Consider the following 14,115-nt stretch of genomic DNA (forward strand, 5'->3'; position numbering starts at 1 on the left):
GAGGTAGAAAATTAAATGTTAATTCCTACTTTTATCATGTTTGGAATAATAAACAGAATTTTTGTTTTAGGTTCATTTTAACAGTTAAGATACTGCACAGGAAACAGACTTCCACTTCTCAGTAATAAACCCCAAAGAAGGAAGTAACCTAAGAAAATCTGGAAAGAGACAAGTTCAATTCAATTTTATTCAAATTAACCAATATTTATAATTAGTTACCATGTGCTGGGCACTGTTCTGGGCCCTATGGGGTTACACAAATTAACAATATACGATTTCTGAACATCAAAACTCTAGCACATTATTCAAGGTCCGTCAGGGTCTTGCCCTTGTAATTCCATAGCGAATTCCTTGAAGTCTATACTTCTGTTTTTTTTTTTTTTTTCCTTCTGTGTCTTTGTATATTCATCTGTCACTTGGACCACTATTTGTCTATCTCTATTCCACCAAAGTCTCACTTATCATATGGAACCAAGACTCAGGGAGCAATGCCTCCATCAAGCTTTGCTTGCCCATAAACAACTAAACATTACATGATTTGATAGCCTCCTGGTCTGTTTCCTAAACACTCTATTGCTACCACCTATAAGTTGCTACCACCTATAAGGCTGTCATATCCCTTAAACCATGTTGCCCTCACAGCAGGGAACATTTATAGCATGTTTTTTGCTTGCTTGTTTTTACTCAAAACTTTATGCTTAACAAGTTAACAGGTACTCCATTAAAGTTTAATGATTTTAGTGGTTAGAACTGAAACTATTTCAAATAAAGGCAATCAATATTGGAGACTTTATTTAAGGTTTTTCTTATTTTCCATCTCCATTTCCATCCCTCATGGCAAAATTAATTCAAATATATTGAACTGACTTTGGGATAAACTAAAAAAAAAAAAAAAAAAAAGTAAACCTTGGAAGAATAAATAATATTTAAAGTTAAATCTAAGAAATAATGTAATAAAATATACCACATATGAGTCATGTAACTTTAACATTATGGCCAGTTAAATATTTAATATTTATGCAAAATAGACTTTTCTCAAGTTTGCCATTATTTATCAAACATAAAACAAATACTTAAAGATCAATAATCCTAAGAATTGGTACCTTGACAAACTGGAGGTGCTCTATCCATCTGGAGTCGTTCTCCTAATCTGCATGTCAGAATTGCATTGCCGACCAAAGTAAATCCTGGAAGACACTGATACCTAATAATGTCACCTATTATTTAAAAAAAAAAAAAAAAAAGAAGCTTCAGATAGGCAACAACGGAATGGTAAAAATGAACAGTTATTTTGATTGTAAAGTCTGTAAATATTGCAGAATATTTTTTTTTCAGTCATTTTCAATCAGTATAAAATTCTACTAGTTACAAGCAGGAACAATATTCAAAATATTGAACTACAACTTCTTCATAGATACTGACCAATCAGAACTGAAGCCAAGAGTAAATTAGATCTTAAATTAGATCTTACTACAGTAAGATCAAACTGGCGTCTACCAGTTGGATATAAACAATAGTGGTAAGGAAACAAACTAGTTGGTATAGTTATGGTATTCATTAAAAATATATCAAGCAGTTAAAAGGATTCAAAGTTATTGCTTTTATATTAAGATTAAATTTACAGGAGTCATTAATATTTTTTCATTTCTCAACCAAAATCAATATTACGATAATGAAAAGAGTTTGTTATGGCAACATCCTTTTGTTACATCATTTTTCAAAATATGAGAATTATTGGGATTGAATTTCCAACCTAGTTTTAAAAGGACTTTTTTAAAATCAAACTGAGCATAATCCACAACTTGTTTTCAAAGATATGAAAATAAAGCATATCTTCTACTATACCCTATATAGTCTTCATTGTATGTTTTAGGCTTAGCCTGAATTCAAAGAACATTAGTGTGTCAGAAAAGGCAACAAAATAATAATTTAGAAGAAACCAGCAGAATACAGTTACATGGTTCAAATCCCATACTGGTTTTTCAGTTGTACATCCCAGAGATACAGGATTCTTGCTTTTGCCTGTACTCCCTTTTGGTCTTGTCTCTGCTGTCCATTCTTAAGAATTCCCAACAGTCCTCAACAATCCAGAGAAAGAGGGTCTAAAATAATTGCTACTATTCTTTCTGTTTCTTTTTAAGCAAATATCTCTACTAACAGTATGTTTTTTTAAAAAAGAATTTATCAGACTTTACCTATTTCGAATTCATCATCTTCTGTCAAAATTTCAGCATTGGGTACAGGTGGTGGAGGCTGGCACACTCTTAGTTGATAAGCTATAAAAATAGACAATATGTTTATTCCTTTTCTGAGAATGTGTATATAGTCACATGTGTGAAAAAAACCAAAATTATGCAAGGGTTATTTATAAGCATAAAAATAAATGGTATAATTTATGAAGTTTCAATTATTTATTTTTAAGCATACTATAATATTGGGGGAAAATAAATCATTCCTTAGATAACAAAATATTTTCTCATGGTAAGACTATTTACCTCATCACAGGATCCCCTGCACCTAGCAAAGTGCCTGGCATATAGTTATAATTGTAAACAGGTGCTCAATGCTTACTCTATTCCAGGAAATACTATAATTACTTTACTTATAAGACTCCATTAGTCCTCACAAAAATGTTATTTATTTTATTACTTAATTTATGATTAGGTCCATAATTATGTCCATTTTATAGAAGAGAAAATTGTTAAAGAGAATTAAAGAATTTGTCTAAATTACACAGCTATAATGTGACAAAACTGGGATTTGAACCTAGGAGTTCTGACTCCAGAGCCTTCTCACACATGCTATATTAATATATTCATGAAATATCTATATATTAAATTTCATGTTTCTAATAATCTACATCACTTGAATAGGTCAACTCCATTACATTAGAAAGATTCCTATTTGGCATAATTTAAAGGCCATCAAAAAAAAAACCCCACCCTTTATGAATCTGAGCATCATGACAACTAGCCCCTTCTGATAACTATATCACAATCATTTGCTTGATTAAAGTCTCATTTTTAGGGAGATTTTTAAATATGTAATATAATCTTGTTCAGTCAAGAAACACACTTGATTACTATTATAGCATTTGGAAAAAAGTATGTTTTATATGCTTCATTTTATTACTTAGGAGTTAAATTATTTATGTATCTCAATGAGCAGATAAAGAAATTGACACACAACTCTTACAGGGCTGAGCCAGGACTCCAGCCTCTGTCCTCTAACTCCAAAGTCCACACCCTCAGTATTTCCCCTATTGTGAGAAAATTATGAGAGTACTGAGGAATATCAACTGGACCACTTAAAGAAGACTCCTATAAAAGGAGATGGATAAAACACATTTTAAAGAATGAGTAAAATTTTTCCCAGTTCTGAAGGGTAATCATGTGCATAAGAACATTTCGGATGGAGGAGAAAACATGAGCAAAAAGTTGGGCATTGGTTCATCATCATGTAACAAAAAGCCATTTATTAGAATACACCTCCAGGTTACTAAGGACAGAAACAAGACAAAAATTTTTCTTTTCTTTTTTCTTTTTTTTTTTAAGATTTTATTTATTTATTTGACAGAGAGAGAGACAGCCAGCAGAGAGGGAACACAGGCAGGGGGAGTGGGAGAGGAAGAAGCAGGCTCCTAGTGGAGGACCCTGATGTGGGGCTCGATCCCAGGACTCCGGGATCATGCCCTGAGCCAAAGGCAGATGCTTAACGACTGAGCCACCCAGGCGCCCCAAGATGAAATTTTTTTCAAAATGTAGCCGAAGAGGAATGAATCAAGGAAAATTTTTGTTTCAATTTCCTGCTGTAAATTGTATGTCTCTTCAAACATCTTCCTTCTAGTACTTCAACCTGTTTATAAAATAAAAGCACTTGATGTGCAATGATGATATTTTGCAAGTATAACACTGCTCTACACAGACGGGTTACCACTAGAGAAAAGACTTACTAGGAAAGAAGCCTAGGATGGAAAAGTGTAACTCAGATTTTTGAGAAAAAATTTAGGTTAGAGTAACATGAAGAATTTTGAAAATCATTTTCCTGAACTTAGACCTTAAAAGGGGTACAATAACCAAGGTAAACAGTAATTGTAATAAATGCCAAAGAGGTAGAAAAAAGGGGACAGGAAGATACAAAGAACCTGCCAGGGAGAAATCCTTAGGAGACTATGCTTCAGCGGAGAGCATCTTAACTAATCTTGATGTAGAACAGGGATCAACTCAGAAGTTAGTGGATTGTAGAGATGCCCACACACATATTATTTCACTTTTGTTAGCTGGTAAATTTATTTTTGATCATCATGTTAACGATAATTTATTATTTTAAAGAAAAAGCACATTATATCAATGAGGAATTCATGATTGCCATCTGTAGAACATGCTTAGAATGACCTACATAACTTAGCTGTGGAGTTTAAGACTGGGGTTGTAAGTTATTATTAATGAGGAATATGATGTTCAGAGATATTATGCTACTTTCCCAAGATCACTTGGGTTCTGTGAGCTAAATTCCGTCTTATTCTCTGTTCTTTACCATCACCTGCAGTTTTATAAACTGTGTTCCCAGAGCCGAGGGATCACCTTGGGGTCATGGAGGGCCTGAGGAGGTGTAATGTCCTTGCCTCTCACCTCTACCATATAAGAGCAAATCTATGTTCATCAATTTTATAGATCTGAGTTATGAATAAACTTTCCTTTGAACAAGTTTTCTACTATCCAAACCTAAGCGATTTCAATGATTCTTTTGACTTTAAGTCTGATTTGTGTTTTAATTCCCAATTTTCTATCTCCTGGATAAATACCTTTTCTGGATACACAAATGTTTACTAAATAACATATAAATCACTAGCTTCCTTGGGAGGGAACAAGTCTCTAAACAGTATTCGCTAGGATAACTCTCCACTGTAAAATTGCAAATGGGCATAAAATAGAAGCAACTGTTGGGTCAGAGTGCTAGAAAATGAGATTTAAGCAGTCCCTGAGATACTTGTCACAGTCGAACTATGTAATTCTGACTATAATGTAAAGGAGAAGGAAATATTGAAACCCCTTACCATCTGTTTTTCTTTTGACTCTCAAAGACAAAGTACTACAAATAATTAAATCATAAACAGCTTTCAACAATTCTGTTCTCAATCTTCATCAATTTCTACTGGTTTGCTCACTAAAATAAGTCTAAAATGTGTCCAGTGACTTTCCATTCTTTCCGACAACATCTCAGTGTAGAACCCTGTCATTTAATACTTATTTTACTGAGTTGAATAGTACCCTACAAAATTTATGTCTTTCTCAGAACCTTAGAATGTTATTTGGAAATAAGGTTGTTGCAGATATAATGAGTTAATGTGAGGTCATACTGAATTAAGGTAGGCCCTTAAACCACTATGTCTGCTGTCCTTATATGAAGAGAGAAGACAGAGATGGACAGAGTGAAGACATGTGACAGGGAGAGACTGGAATGCCAAAGATTTCTGGCTACCACCAGTAGCTAGGATGAGGCAAGGAAGGATCCTGACCTGCAGCCTTCAGAGATATTACCCTGTTGATACACTGATTTCATACTTCTAGCCACTAGAACCGTGAGAGAAAAAAAAAAATTCTGTTTACTTATGACATCCAGTTTATGATACCTTGTTACAGCAGCCCTAGGAAATGAATACATCTGTATTATTAAATCTGCCTACAGGATGTTTCTTGCCTTCTGTGTCTTTCTAGTGCAATCCTTCCTACACACAAAGGAGGTGATGGAAGGGAGGTAACACAAAATTTTTTTGGAATCCACTGTGTGCAAAGAACTCTGCAAGTTACTTTACATGGGTTACTTCATTTAATTCCCAAATTACTACATCAAGATATGTGTAAATAGCTCATGTTGCTAAAAGGGACACTGAGTTTTAGAATGGTTGAATTATTTGCCAAGTTCAATGAGCCAGAATTTGAACCATATGCTTGAAAACTAAGCCATATTTTCTCCATTTACAGACAAATCAATCTGGACTGGAGAATTATCTTGGTGCCGCCATTTCCCTATTATCAATATATAACTTGTCATGGCCTAACAGATTAAATTTATAATCTTAGATAAAACAAGTTTCTTAATTTTCACCAATCCTTCATATGAGATGTCTGCTAATATTTCATCTGAACTTTCTCAAGTCCCTTATATTTACCATGTTAATCCCCCACTATGCAACGTCATTTTTGACAGCTTGCCAGCCTGGAAACTGGCACCGTAATACTTAGCATTGTGTGCTCTACTGTCTCAAATTATTCCCCTTTATTCATTAATGTGTTAGTTCTTGTTCCATGTTTAGCTTGTTTGGGACCATTGGTATATATTTACATTTCCTATAATGTCTAACAGTTCATTTTGTTGTTTATTAAATACATATTATTGAGAGCCTAGTTTGTGTCAGACACTATGTAATACGTGCTGGGAATGTGATCGTGAACAAAGCAGACACCATCCAGCCCTTATAGGCACTTATTGTCAGTGAGAAAGACATTAATCAAATTATCTTATTGATAAGTAGAAATTACCTAGTTGAAACAAGGTGTCTGTGTGTGTGTGTGTGTGCGCGTGTGTATGTGTGCATGTGCCCATGCACGCACGTGTATGTGTGTTGGAAGAGGGATGACACATAGAAAAATAACCCAGGCAGAGGAATCAGCAAGTGTGAACCAGCAAAGAGGAAGGCTGGGTGGGGGGTTGGAAAGGGTGTGTGTTGGTGGGGATTGGGCGAGAGGGTCCTGAAGACAGTAAGAAAGAAAGACTGGTAAACTGGGGTAAGTCCCCCAGGAGGCTATGGGCCATGCTCAGGATTTGTTTATTGTAATCTTAGGAAATGGCAAGCCTGTAAAGAGTTTTACGTCTGGGAAGAATATGATCGGATTTCTCCTTAAAAAAAATAACTGGCTACAGTAGGAAAAATAAACACAATTGGAAGAGGACAAAGGTGAATATCCAGGGACTACTAAAGAGTCTATATTGCAGCGGGTGTTAAATAAACAATTGTTGATTGGATCTAAAAAAACTCACAAGTGTCCTCATATGACTTGACATTAAATTAGAAGTCTTGATTATGTTCTCCAAGGGCCTCTAACTTTGTTTAATTAACTTCAGCCCCATCTATTAACTGGTTTATAATTTTAGCTGCAAATGTAGAGTTCCTCTCCTCCACTTAAAACTCAAGTATCTCTGATTTGTTATGTCACCTACGATGCCATTCTCACCTCATAAAAAACATGAAACCACATCTCTACACTTTCTCATAATAAACTTTGAAAAATCAAGCCTGTCTACAACCTAACCTTTACTCTAGTCTCTTCTACTATTCCCTTATCAACATAGCTCTCAAATGGTTGACAGTGTGACACATGATGACATGTCTAAAACTAAATTGTACAGAATTTTATTTTTATCTGTCTTGCTTTCTTGAAACCTATCTTCCCATCTCTTTGATAATTTTGTCCTCAGATGACTAAAAGAGAGACGTGGTCATTGATCACATTAGTTAGAGTTAACCTCTTGCAGTTGCTCTGTTTCACATCTACTTGCCCTCTGGCAATTTTCACAATCTATAGGAATTGTTTACTGCCCATTTTCTTGCACTGGAATATAAAGTAGTGGAAGCAGGGACTTTTGATTATCTTATAACAGCTAACTCCTCAGGTCATAATGCAGTACCTGACATAGCAGTATTCAATAAATATTTGCTGCGTGACTGAATGCTAGAACAATGAAATAATGAATGATGAATGAGCAAAGCATACATATTAAATAAATCCTTACCATATTGAGTGTGGATTCAATCCAGACTCTTTGGGTTTAAATCTTGTTTCTAATGCTGACAAATTGGGAAATCTAGGGCAAGTTACTTAAACTTGACCTCACTTCTCCTCATTTGTAAATAATAATTAAAATAATAATGATAATATAATAACTTTATGCCAACTTAAAGGGTGGTTACGAGGATTGAAATGTTTACATATGCAAAGCCTGGCACATAGTAAGTACTCTACGAGGTAAGCTCTTGTATCAAATTGAGGGTTCAATTCCTTCCACATATTTGGTGTTCACAGATGAATAAGACCATTTGGTAAAACATACTTTCTCTTTTTTCTAAGTTTTGCTTTTTATTTATGAAAAAAGTTTTGATTTGGCAATTACTGAAATAATTATGAGCAGCTCAGGCATATTACCTTGGCTGGTAGGAGCAGGGTATAATAAAGCAATGGTTTGAGGTGTGATGAATCAGATGTGATGTTAACTGGGGAATTCAACAGTGCAACTCTGATTTTTCTGAAAATGTTTCTATCAAAACAATCAACATCACTAGGAAAAAAATATATTCTCCAATCTGTGTTGGTGAGTAAATACTTGTGTGCACAGGGCAGGCTGATGTAGTTTTTATTCTGGAAGCAGACTGCCTGTGTTCTAATCATGGCTCTGCTACTTGTTAGCTCTATGACCTTAGGTAAACTGCTCAGACTCTGTGCTTCAGTTTTCTCAACTGCAAAATAAACATAAAGCTAAGATTGAGTTAATATATTGTAAAGTGCTTAGAACTGTGCCAGACACATATGATTTCAAAGGGAGAGTGCATTCCCTGTTTGGCAAAGGTTAACAGGAGCATGGCTGCTTTGATTATGGTTGTGCCCTGGACACACAGAATCTCAACCTAACATGACTTTACTCACAACCCCGATATCATTCAAAGGGCTAGTACCCATGTGATTTCCCAGGACACATCAAACTATTCACTTTGCTTCTATTGTGATGTAAGCTGGATGTTCGAAAATGCTGAGATTCCTTATTTGTTTTACAGTGATGTACATTACACTGTAATAGAAAATTCTTAACTTCAGCAACTCTTTCTACAGCCATGTGTATTGTGTATGTGTCTTGCTCTTAAAACTGCTAATACAGTGCTCTGGAAATCATATTCAATAAATATTAACTAATAACTAATTGAATTAAAGCAATATTGCATCCTCTATAATGTATATGGTTTGGTTATCTTGGAAGAAGATAAACAGCTCTAGGATGAATACCCAATATTGCACGGTTTAGCACCATAGATTGTTTGAGCTGGAAGTTACCTTATAAATCACTTAGTCTGCTCTTTTTATTTTTTTAGGGCGTGTGAGGAGGGGAAGAAAAAGGCCCTAGAGAAGTAAATTGAGGTACACAAGGCTGCACATCGAGTTACAGGTAGAACATATATTTGGGTCCGTGCTTTTCATGGATTATTCTATTTAGAAGCAACTTCACAGTTATGACCGTTAATGAAAAAGCATTATAACAGATATTTACACATTTAAAATATACCTTTGACTTAAATCTGTGTTCTTTTTTAGAAGAATCATTTTAATCAACATGGCATTCAGCTTGAAACCACTATTTACTATTTAATAGTTACATGAGGGCATCATATTCCATATGTCACTATCTTTTTTTTCTTTTTTAAACATCGGTTCCACACCCAGAATGGAGCCCAATGCAGGGCTTGAACTCACAAACCTGAGACCAAAGTCAGATGCTTAACCAACTGAGCCACCCAGGAATCCCCATAGGTCAGTATCTTTTGTGGATGACTATTGCTCAAATAGTGCCATGTTTTGGTTCAAATGTATACCAGATCTCTGGCTCCTGGTCCAACAAATTTTCTTCTTGAAATCGCTTTAGAGTTTAATTCTGGCAATATTTTTCAGTTATTTTTAATTTCTTATTTTCTTTGCAATGAAACATCCAATCTAATTCCAGAAAAGAATGCTGCATTATCTACTTCAGTTCAATTGAGCTATTAAAGGCTTCTTCAAAAAAGACAACACAGAACACAGGCAAATTGCCATTCCTTCTCTAAATCAAAAAAGCTCAAGTGCACAACCTTTCTGCCAAGGACCAACACAGTGTCTCTTAAAGAGGAAAAATATAATTTTTTATGTTCCTTTATAAATTCTAAACTCTGTACAATGACTGGTGGTGACTCAGATTAAGTCAAGTATGATAATTTCATGATTTGGGAAAGATTTGGAGGAGGAAAAGCATTGATGATTACATGTTCATTCAGTTATGTAATTTTGTCAATGTTATTTCAAAAGTTATATAAAGCAAGTTTAAGCAGCTCTACTTGAAAGAAGAGTTAGGAGTGTTTAAAATAAAAAGCTCTCTGAGTTCTAATTAAGAGGGAAAAATAATATATACTTTTTTTTTCCATTTTGGAGAAAATCTGTTAGCAAGTTGACATGAACCATATAGGTAAATTTGAAATTACTTACAAATACCACTTTTGCTCCATTAACATTATATAGTCACTTTCTTTCTCTGCCTATATAAGGGAGAATCTTAGAAATCAAGAGCAAATGACTCATCCCCAGATTTAGAGTTGAGACTAAGAAAGTCCCCATCATGAGAAAAGGATGAACAAGAAGTCACTCTTGGTATTTCCCTAGAGATGGAGTAACAGAAGTATAGTAAACAAAACTATTGGGAAATCTCCTGAATTATCCATTAGAAAGTTTCAATATCTGCTGCATGAATTCACTTCCCGATATTCAGATAGTTCATTGAAATTATCTTGCCCTTTAGTACTGAGCTCATTAAATTCTGAAAAATGATGGCTAATCTGATAAACAGAGCACATCAGCAATATCATTTGACCTTTGTCAGTCTCTGTTTTCCTTTCCGTCTTCACCATCATAGTTCGGTTTGCTTTTGGTTGTAAAGGACCATGCTATAGCTATCTTTAACTATCATAAACTACTCTGTGTATTGAAAAGAAAAGAAAGAAAATAAAAGAAAAAAGAAAGGAAAAGAGAAAAAAGAAAAGGGAAGGGAAGGGGAAAGAGAAGAGGAGAGGAGAGGAGAGGAGAGGAGAGGAGAGGAGAGGAGAGGAGAGGAGAGGACAGCTCAGGTGTGTTCTCAGCTTAGAACTGGCCTGGCTCTGATAGGCTGTGATTTTCTACTGTTGACCATATACAATTTCACTAACAATTAGCATCAGACGTGATAATCCTTTGACCTCACTGAAACAAGACAAAAAGAAGACATTTCCATAATTATATCTGAGCACAATAAAAAACAAGAACACTGTCTCAACTGCCAAAATGACCAAGTCTCTTCCATCTCAGCTAATATGAGCAAATGTTGCTTCCATACCAATTATTGTTCCAGGTATGTTCTACTCCTTCCACCTTCTAGAAAAAAAAAAATGTATTAAGATACCCAGTTATAGGGGCAGCTAGGTGGCTCAGTTGGTTAAGCACCTGCCTTTGGATCAGGTCATGATCCCAGGGTCCTAGGATAGGCCCCACGTCAAGCTCCTTGCTACCAGGGAGCCTGCTTCTCCCTCTCTCTGACTGCTGTTCCACCTGCTTGAGTTCTCTCTCTGTCAAATAAACAAAATCTTTAAAGGGGGGGGGGCACCTGAGTGGCTCAGTCGTTAAGTGTCTGCCTTCGGCTCAGGTCATGGTCCCATGTGGGGCTTCCTGCTTCTCCCTCACCCTCTCCCCCTGCTTGTATTCCCTCTCTCCCTGTCTCTGTGTCAAAAAAATAAATAAAATCTTTAAAAAAAATTTTTTTAAAAGGTACCCAATTATAGAACTGCTCCAATTTTGTAACAACACCCAGTCTAGAAATACAGCGTGCTTCCTTGAACCTTCCCAGAACTAGCTTGCACAGCCCAAATCCTGAAACAAGCCTCTCCTAATACCCTCATACTGGGATGCCAGAGGGTCCCTCATGGTGTTTTGTCTCACTTATTACAGTGAGCAAATAAACCCAATTTTGTTTAACTGAAAGATGTTCCTGATGGACTTTGATTGGAGGGTACTGACGGTAAGACACTGTACAAAATAAATGCCATAACGTATGAATGGATGTGCACGTGGAGTCAAATGTCAAAATATAGTAGGCAATTTTGGCATGATTTCAGTCATTTAAGTAATCACTAGTCATATTAGTAATAGTAAATGGTATTATCTTTTCCTCTTAACAGTTTCACCAGTTTGTCTTTTTAGTTTCTTTGCCACATTATATATATATAATTGTATGATGTCCATACTATGCTCTCTGGATATCAAACAATAAAATACTTTATGAGTTCAATGCTCTATCTACTGACGTATGAAAGGAGGTCAGGTCTTTAGGTTGTGTGAGGCAAAGGGGTCACACAGTTCAAAGCCATGGTGATTTATGTTTTATATAAAATGTGTCCTTATATCTGCAGCAGTCTCTTTTAGGATGAGACTTTGTGGAGTTAAATATACTTTCCCTAAATACAGCATTTATTGTAAAGGCAACATAAACTTAAAAGATGACCTAAAAGATATTACGAGCCTTTTAACACACTTCTTAAAAATAATCTGAAAGTCAATATATAATCAACTCATTCTTTCACAGAAGATGTGCCAATGGATATACACTGGAAAACAATGGATCATACAAATCAAATCATAATATAAATTATGCTTACTAAGAAAGCCTTCTGTATATAAATTGAAGTTCTCTAATATTCTGATATTAGAAAAAGTGGCACCCTGGATAATAGATCTGAACATGAAAATGATACCTTCTGTTTTAAATGAGTAAATATATAATCTGGCTATGTTATAGTCTCCTAGTTGTTTTGGTTGCCATAAATCAGACCCCCAACAAAAATTATCTTCTTTTCACACAGTGACCTTACCATATTTTTGGAAACCACAAAGAACATACTAAGTTGCAATGAACCTACATATTGTTGTGAGCTTGTAAGTCACGAAGAAGAGAAGCACTACAAAGTATGAAGTTCTAAGTTTTATTTAGGAGGGGTATTTTCTAGAAAATGAGATGACTTATAATCTTGCTAAAAATTAAAATCACTTTTGCTGAATTTTTAAGGAAAAATTAGATTTATAGGCCATTGAATATAACCTATGTGTTTGACAATACCAGCGTGGGACACTGCCTGGCATTCAGTAAGAACTCTCTATATTTTAGCTATTGTTATTGCCAGTATTGTTGTCATTATTTAAAAAGAGGTCATTCTATGGAGTCAGATGGACCTATTTTGAATTCCAGGCAGCTCTCCTATTTATTAGTTCTCTAGCTTTATGTAGGTTAATTTTTTTTCTTTCAGTTCTTTCATTATTAAAATGGGGATAATAATACTTATCTTGCAGAGCTATTAGAAAAATTAGCAATAATACATGAAAAGTAGCTAGCAGAGTACCCAGCATATTAAGTTTTCAGTAAGTGGTAGCTATCACTATTCTAGTGACTAATGTGGAAAGTCAGTGTCTGCAAAAACGATGCAGTTAAGACAGGTTTTGTGTAATTTACTTTTAGGAAGTCATTGATTAGGACTGAATATTGTTAATATTTATTATAAACCAAACCCATCTTAAATCTATGGCAGATATCAAGAAAATTTAGCATTTACTTTAGGAAATTACAATTCCAGCAATACAGAGACAAAAACATTTCCTTAGATTAAAAAGAAGTATGATATCTGAGATAAAGTGCCTTAACATTTACACCTGTCCTATTTTTTTATTGCACAGAACTTTCATTTTCCAAAGCTTTTTATGAATGTTATTTTTGATCATGAAAGGCTTTATGAAGGTGATGTTTTATAAAAGACAGATGGCTGGCTGGATCTCATAAAGGAAGTCAGGTTAGGAGAAAAGAAACACATATTTTTCTCTTTTCAAATATATTAAAAATACATTAATAAATAAAGCTTAAATGATCCGTGTGACCTTTAAGAAAGTATGTGAGAAGATTGATCTGTCAAATTTATAAAATAAATACACAAGTCTTAAGAAAACCACTTCTGACAATAGGGCATAAGACAAGGACCTATTAAATCAGTAACAGAGTTTAAATAAAACTGAGTTGGGGAGCAAACCACTCTAAGCTTAGGTATACTTAATTGGTTTAACATTAAGCGTTAAGTAGTGCATTACCTTCCTGGTTTACTTTTTTTTTGTTTGTTTCTGTGAAGGGAAATGCATACATCTACCTGATCATAAAATACTCTTTTTAAAAGTTGTAAGTAATACAGCTCAAATAAAATCAATTAAACAATTAAAAAAAAAAGATTTTGAACTCACTCTTTCCACTATGAGG

At 34.7% G+C, this 14,115-nt stretch overlaps 1 protein-coding gene across 3 annotated transcripts in view; it reads right to left on the bottom strand.

Annotated features, from left to right (window-relative positions):
• CSMD3 (CUB and Sushi multiple domains 3) overlaps positions 1-14,115 on the bottom strand; it is a 1,145,609-nt gene that overhangs the window by 82,204 nt on the left and 1,049,290 nt on the right. For all 3 annotated transcript variants that reach the window (XM_040625739.1, XM_040625738.1, XM_008689272.2), the window contains 2 exons: positions 2,196-2,276; positions 1,104-1,217 (listed from right to left, as the gene is read on the bottom strand). In XM_040625739.1, the coding sequence (XP_040481673.1) occupies positions 1,104-1,217; positions 2,196-2,276 (195 nt within the window). The remainder of the gene's footprint in view (positions 1-1,103; positions 1,218-2,195; positions 2,277-14,115) is intronic.

The sequence above is a fragment of the Ursus maritimus genome, unplaced genomic scaffold (assembly GCF_017311325.1).
Source record: "Ursus maritimus isolate PB19 unplaced genomic scaffold, ASM1731132v1 scaffold_9, whole genome shotgun sequence".
In the NCBI taxonomy this organism is placed as follows: domain Eukaryota; kingdom Metazoa; phylum Chordata; class Mammalia; order Carnivora; family Ursidae; genus Ursus; species Ursus maritimus.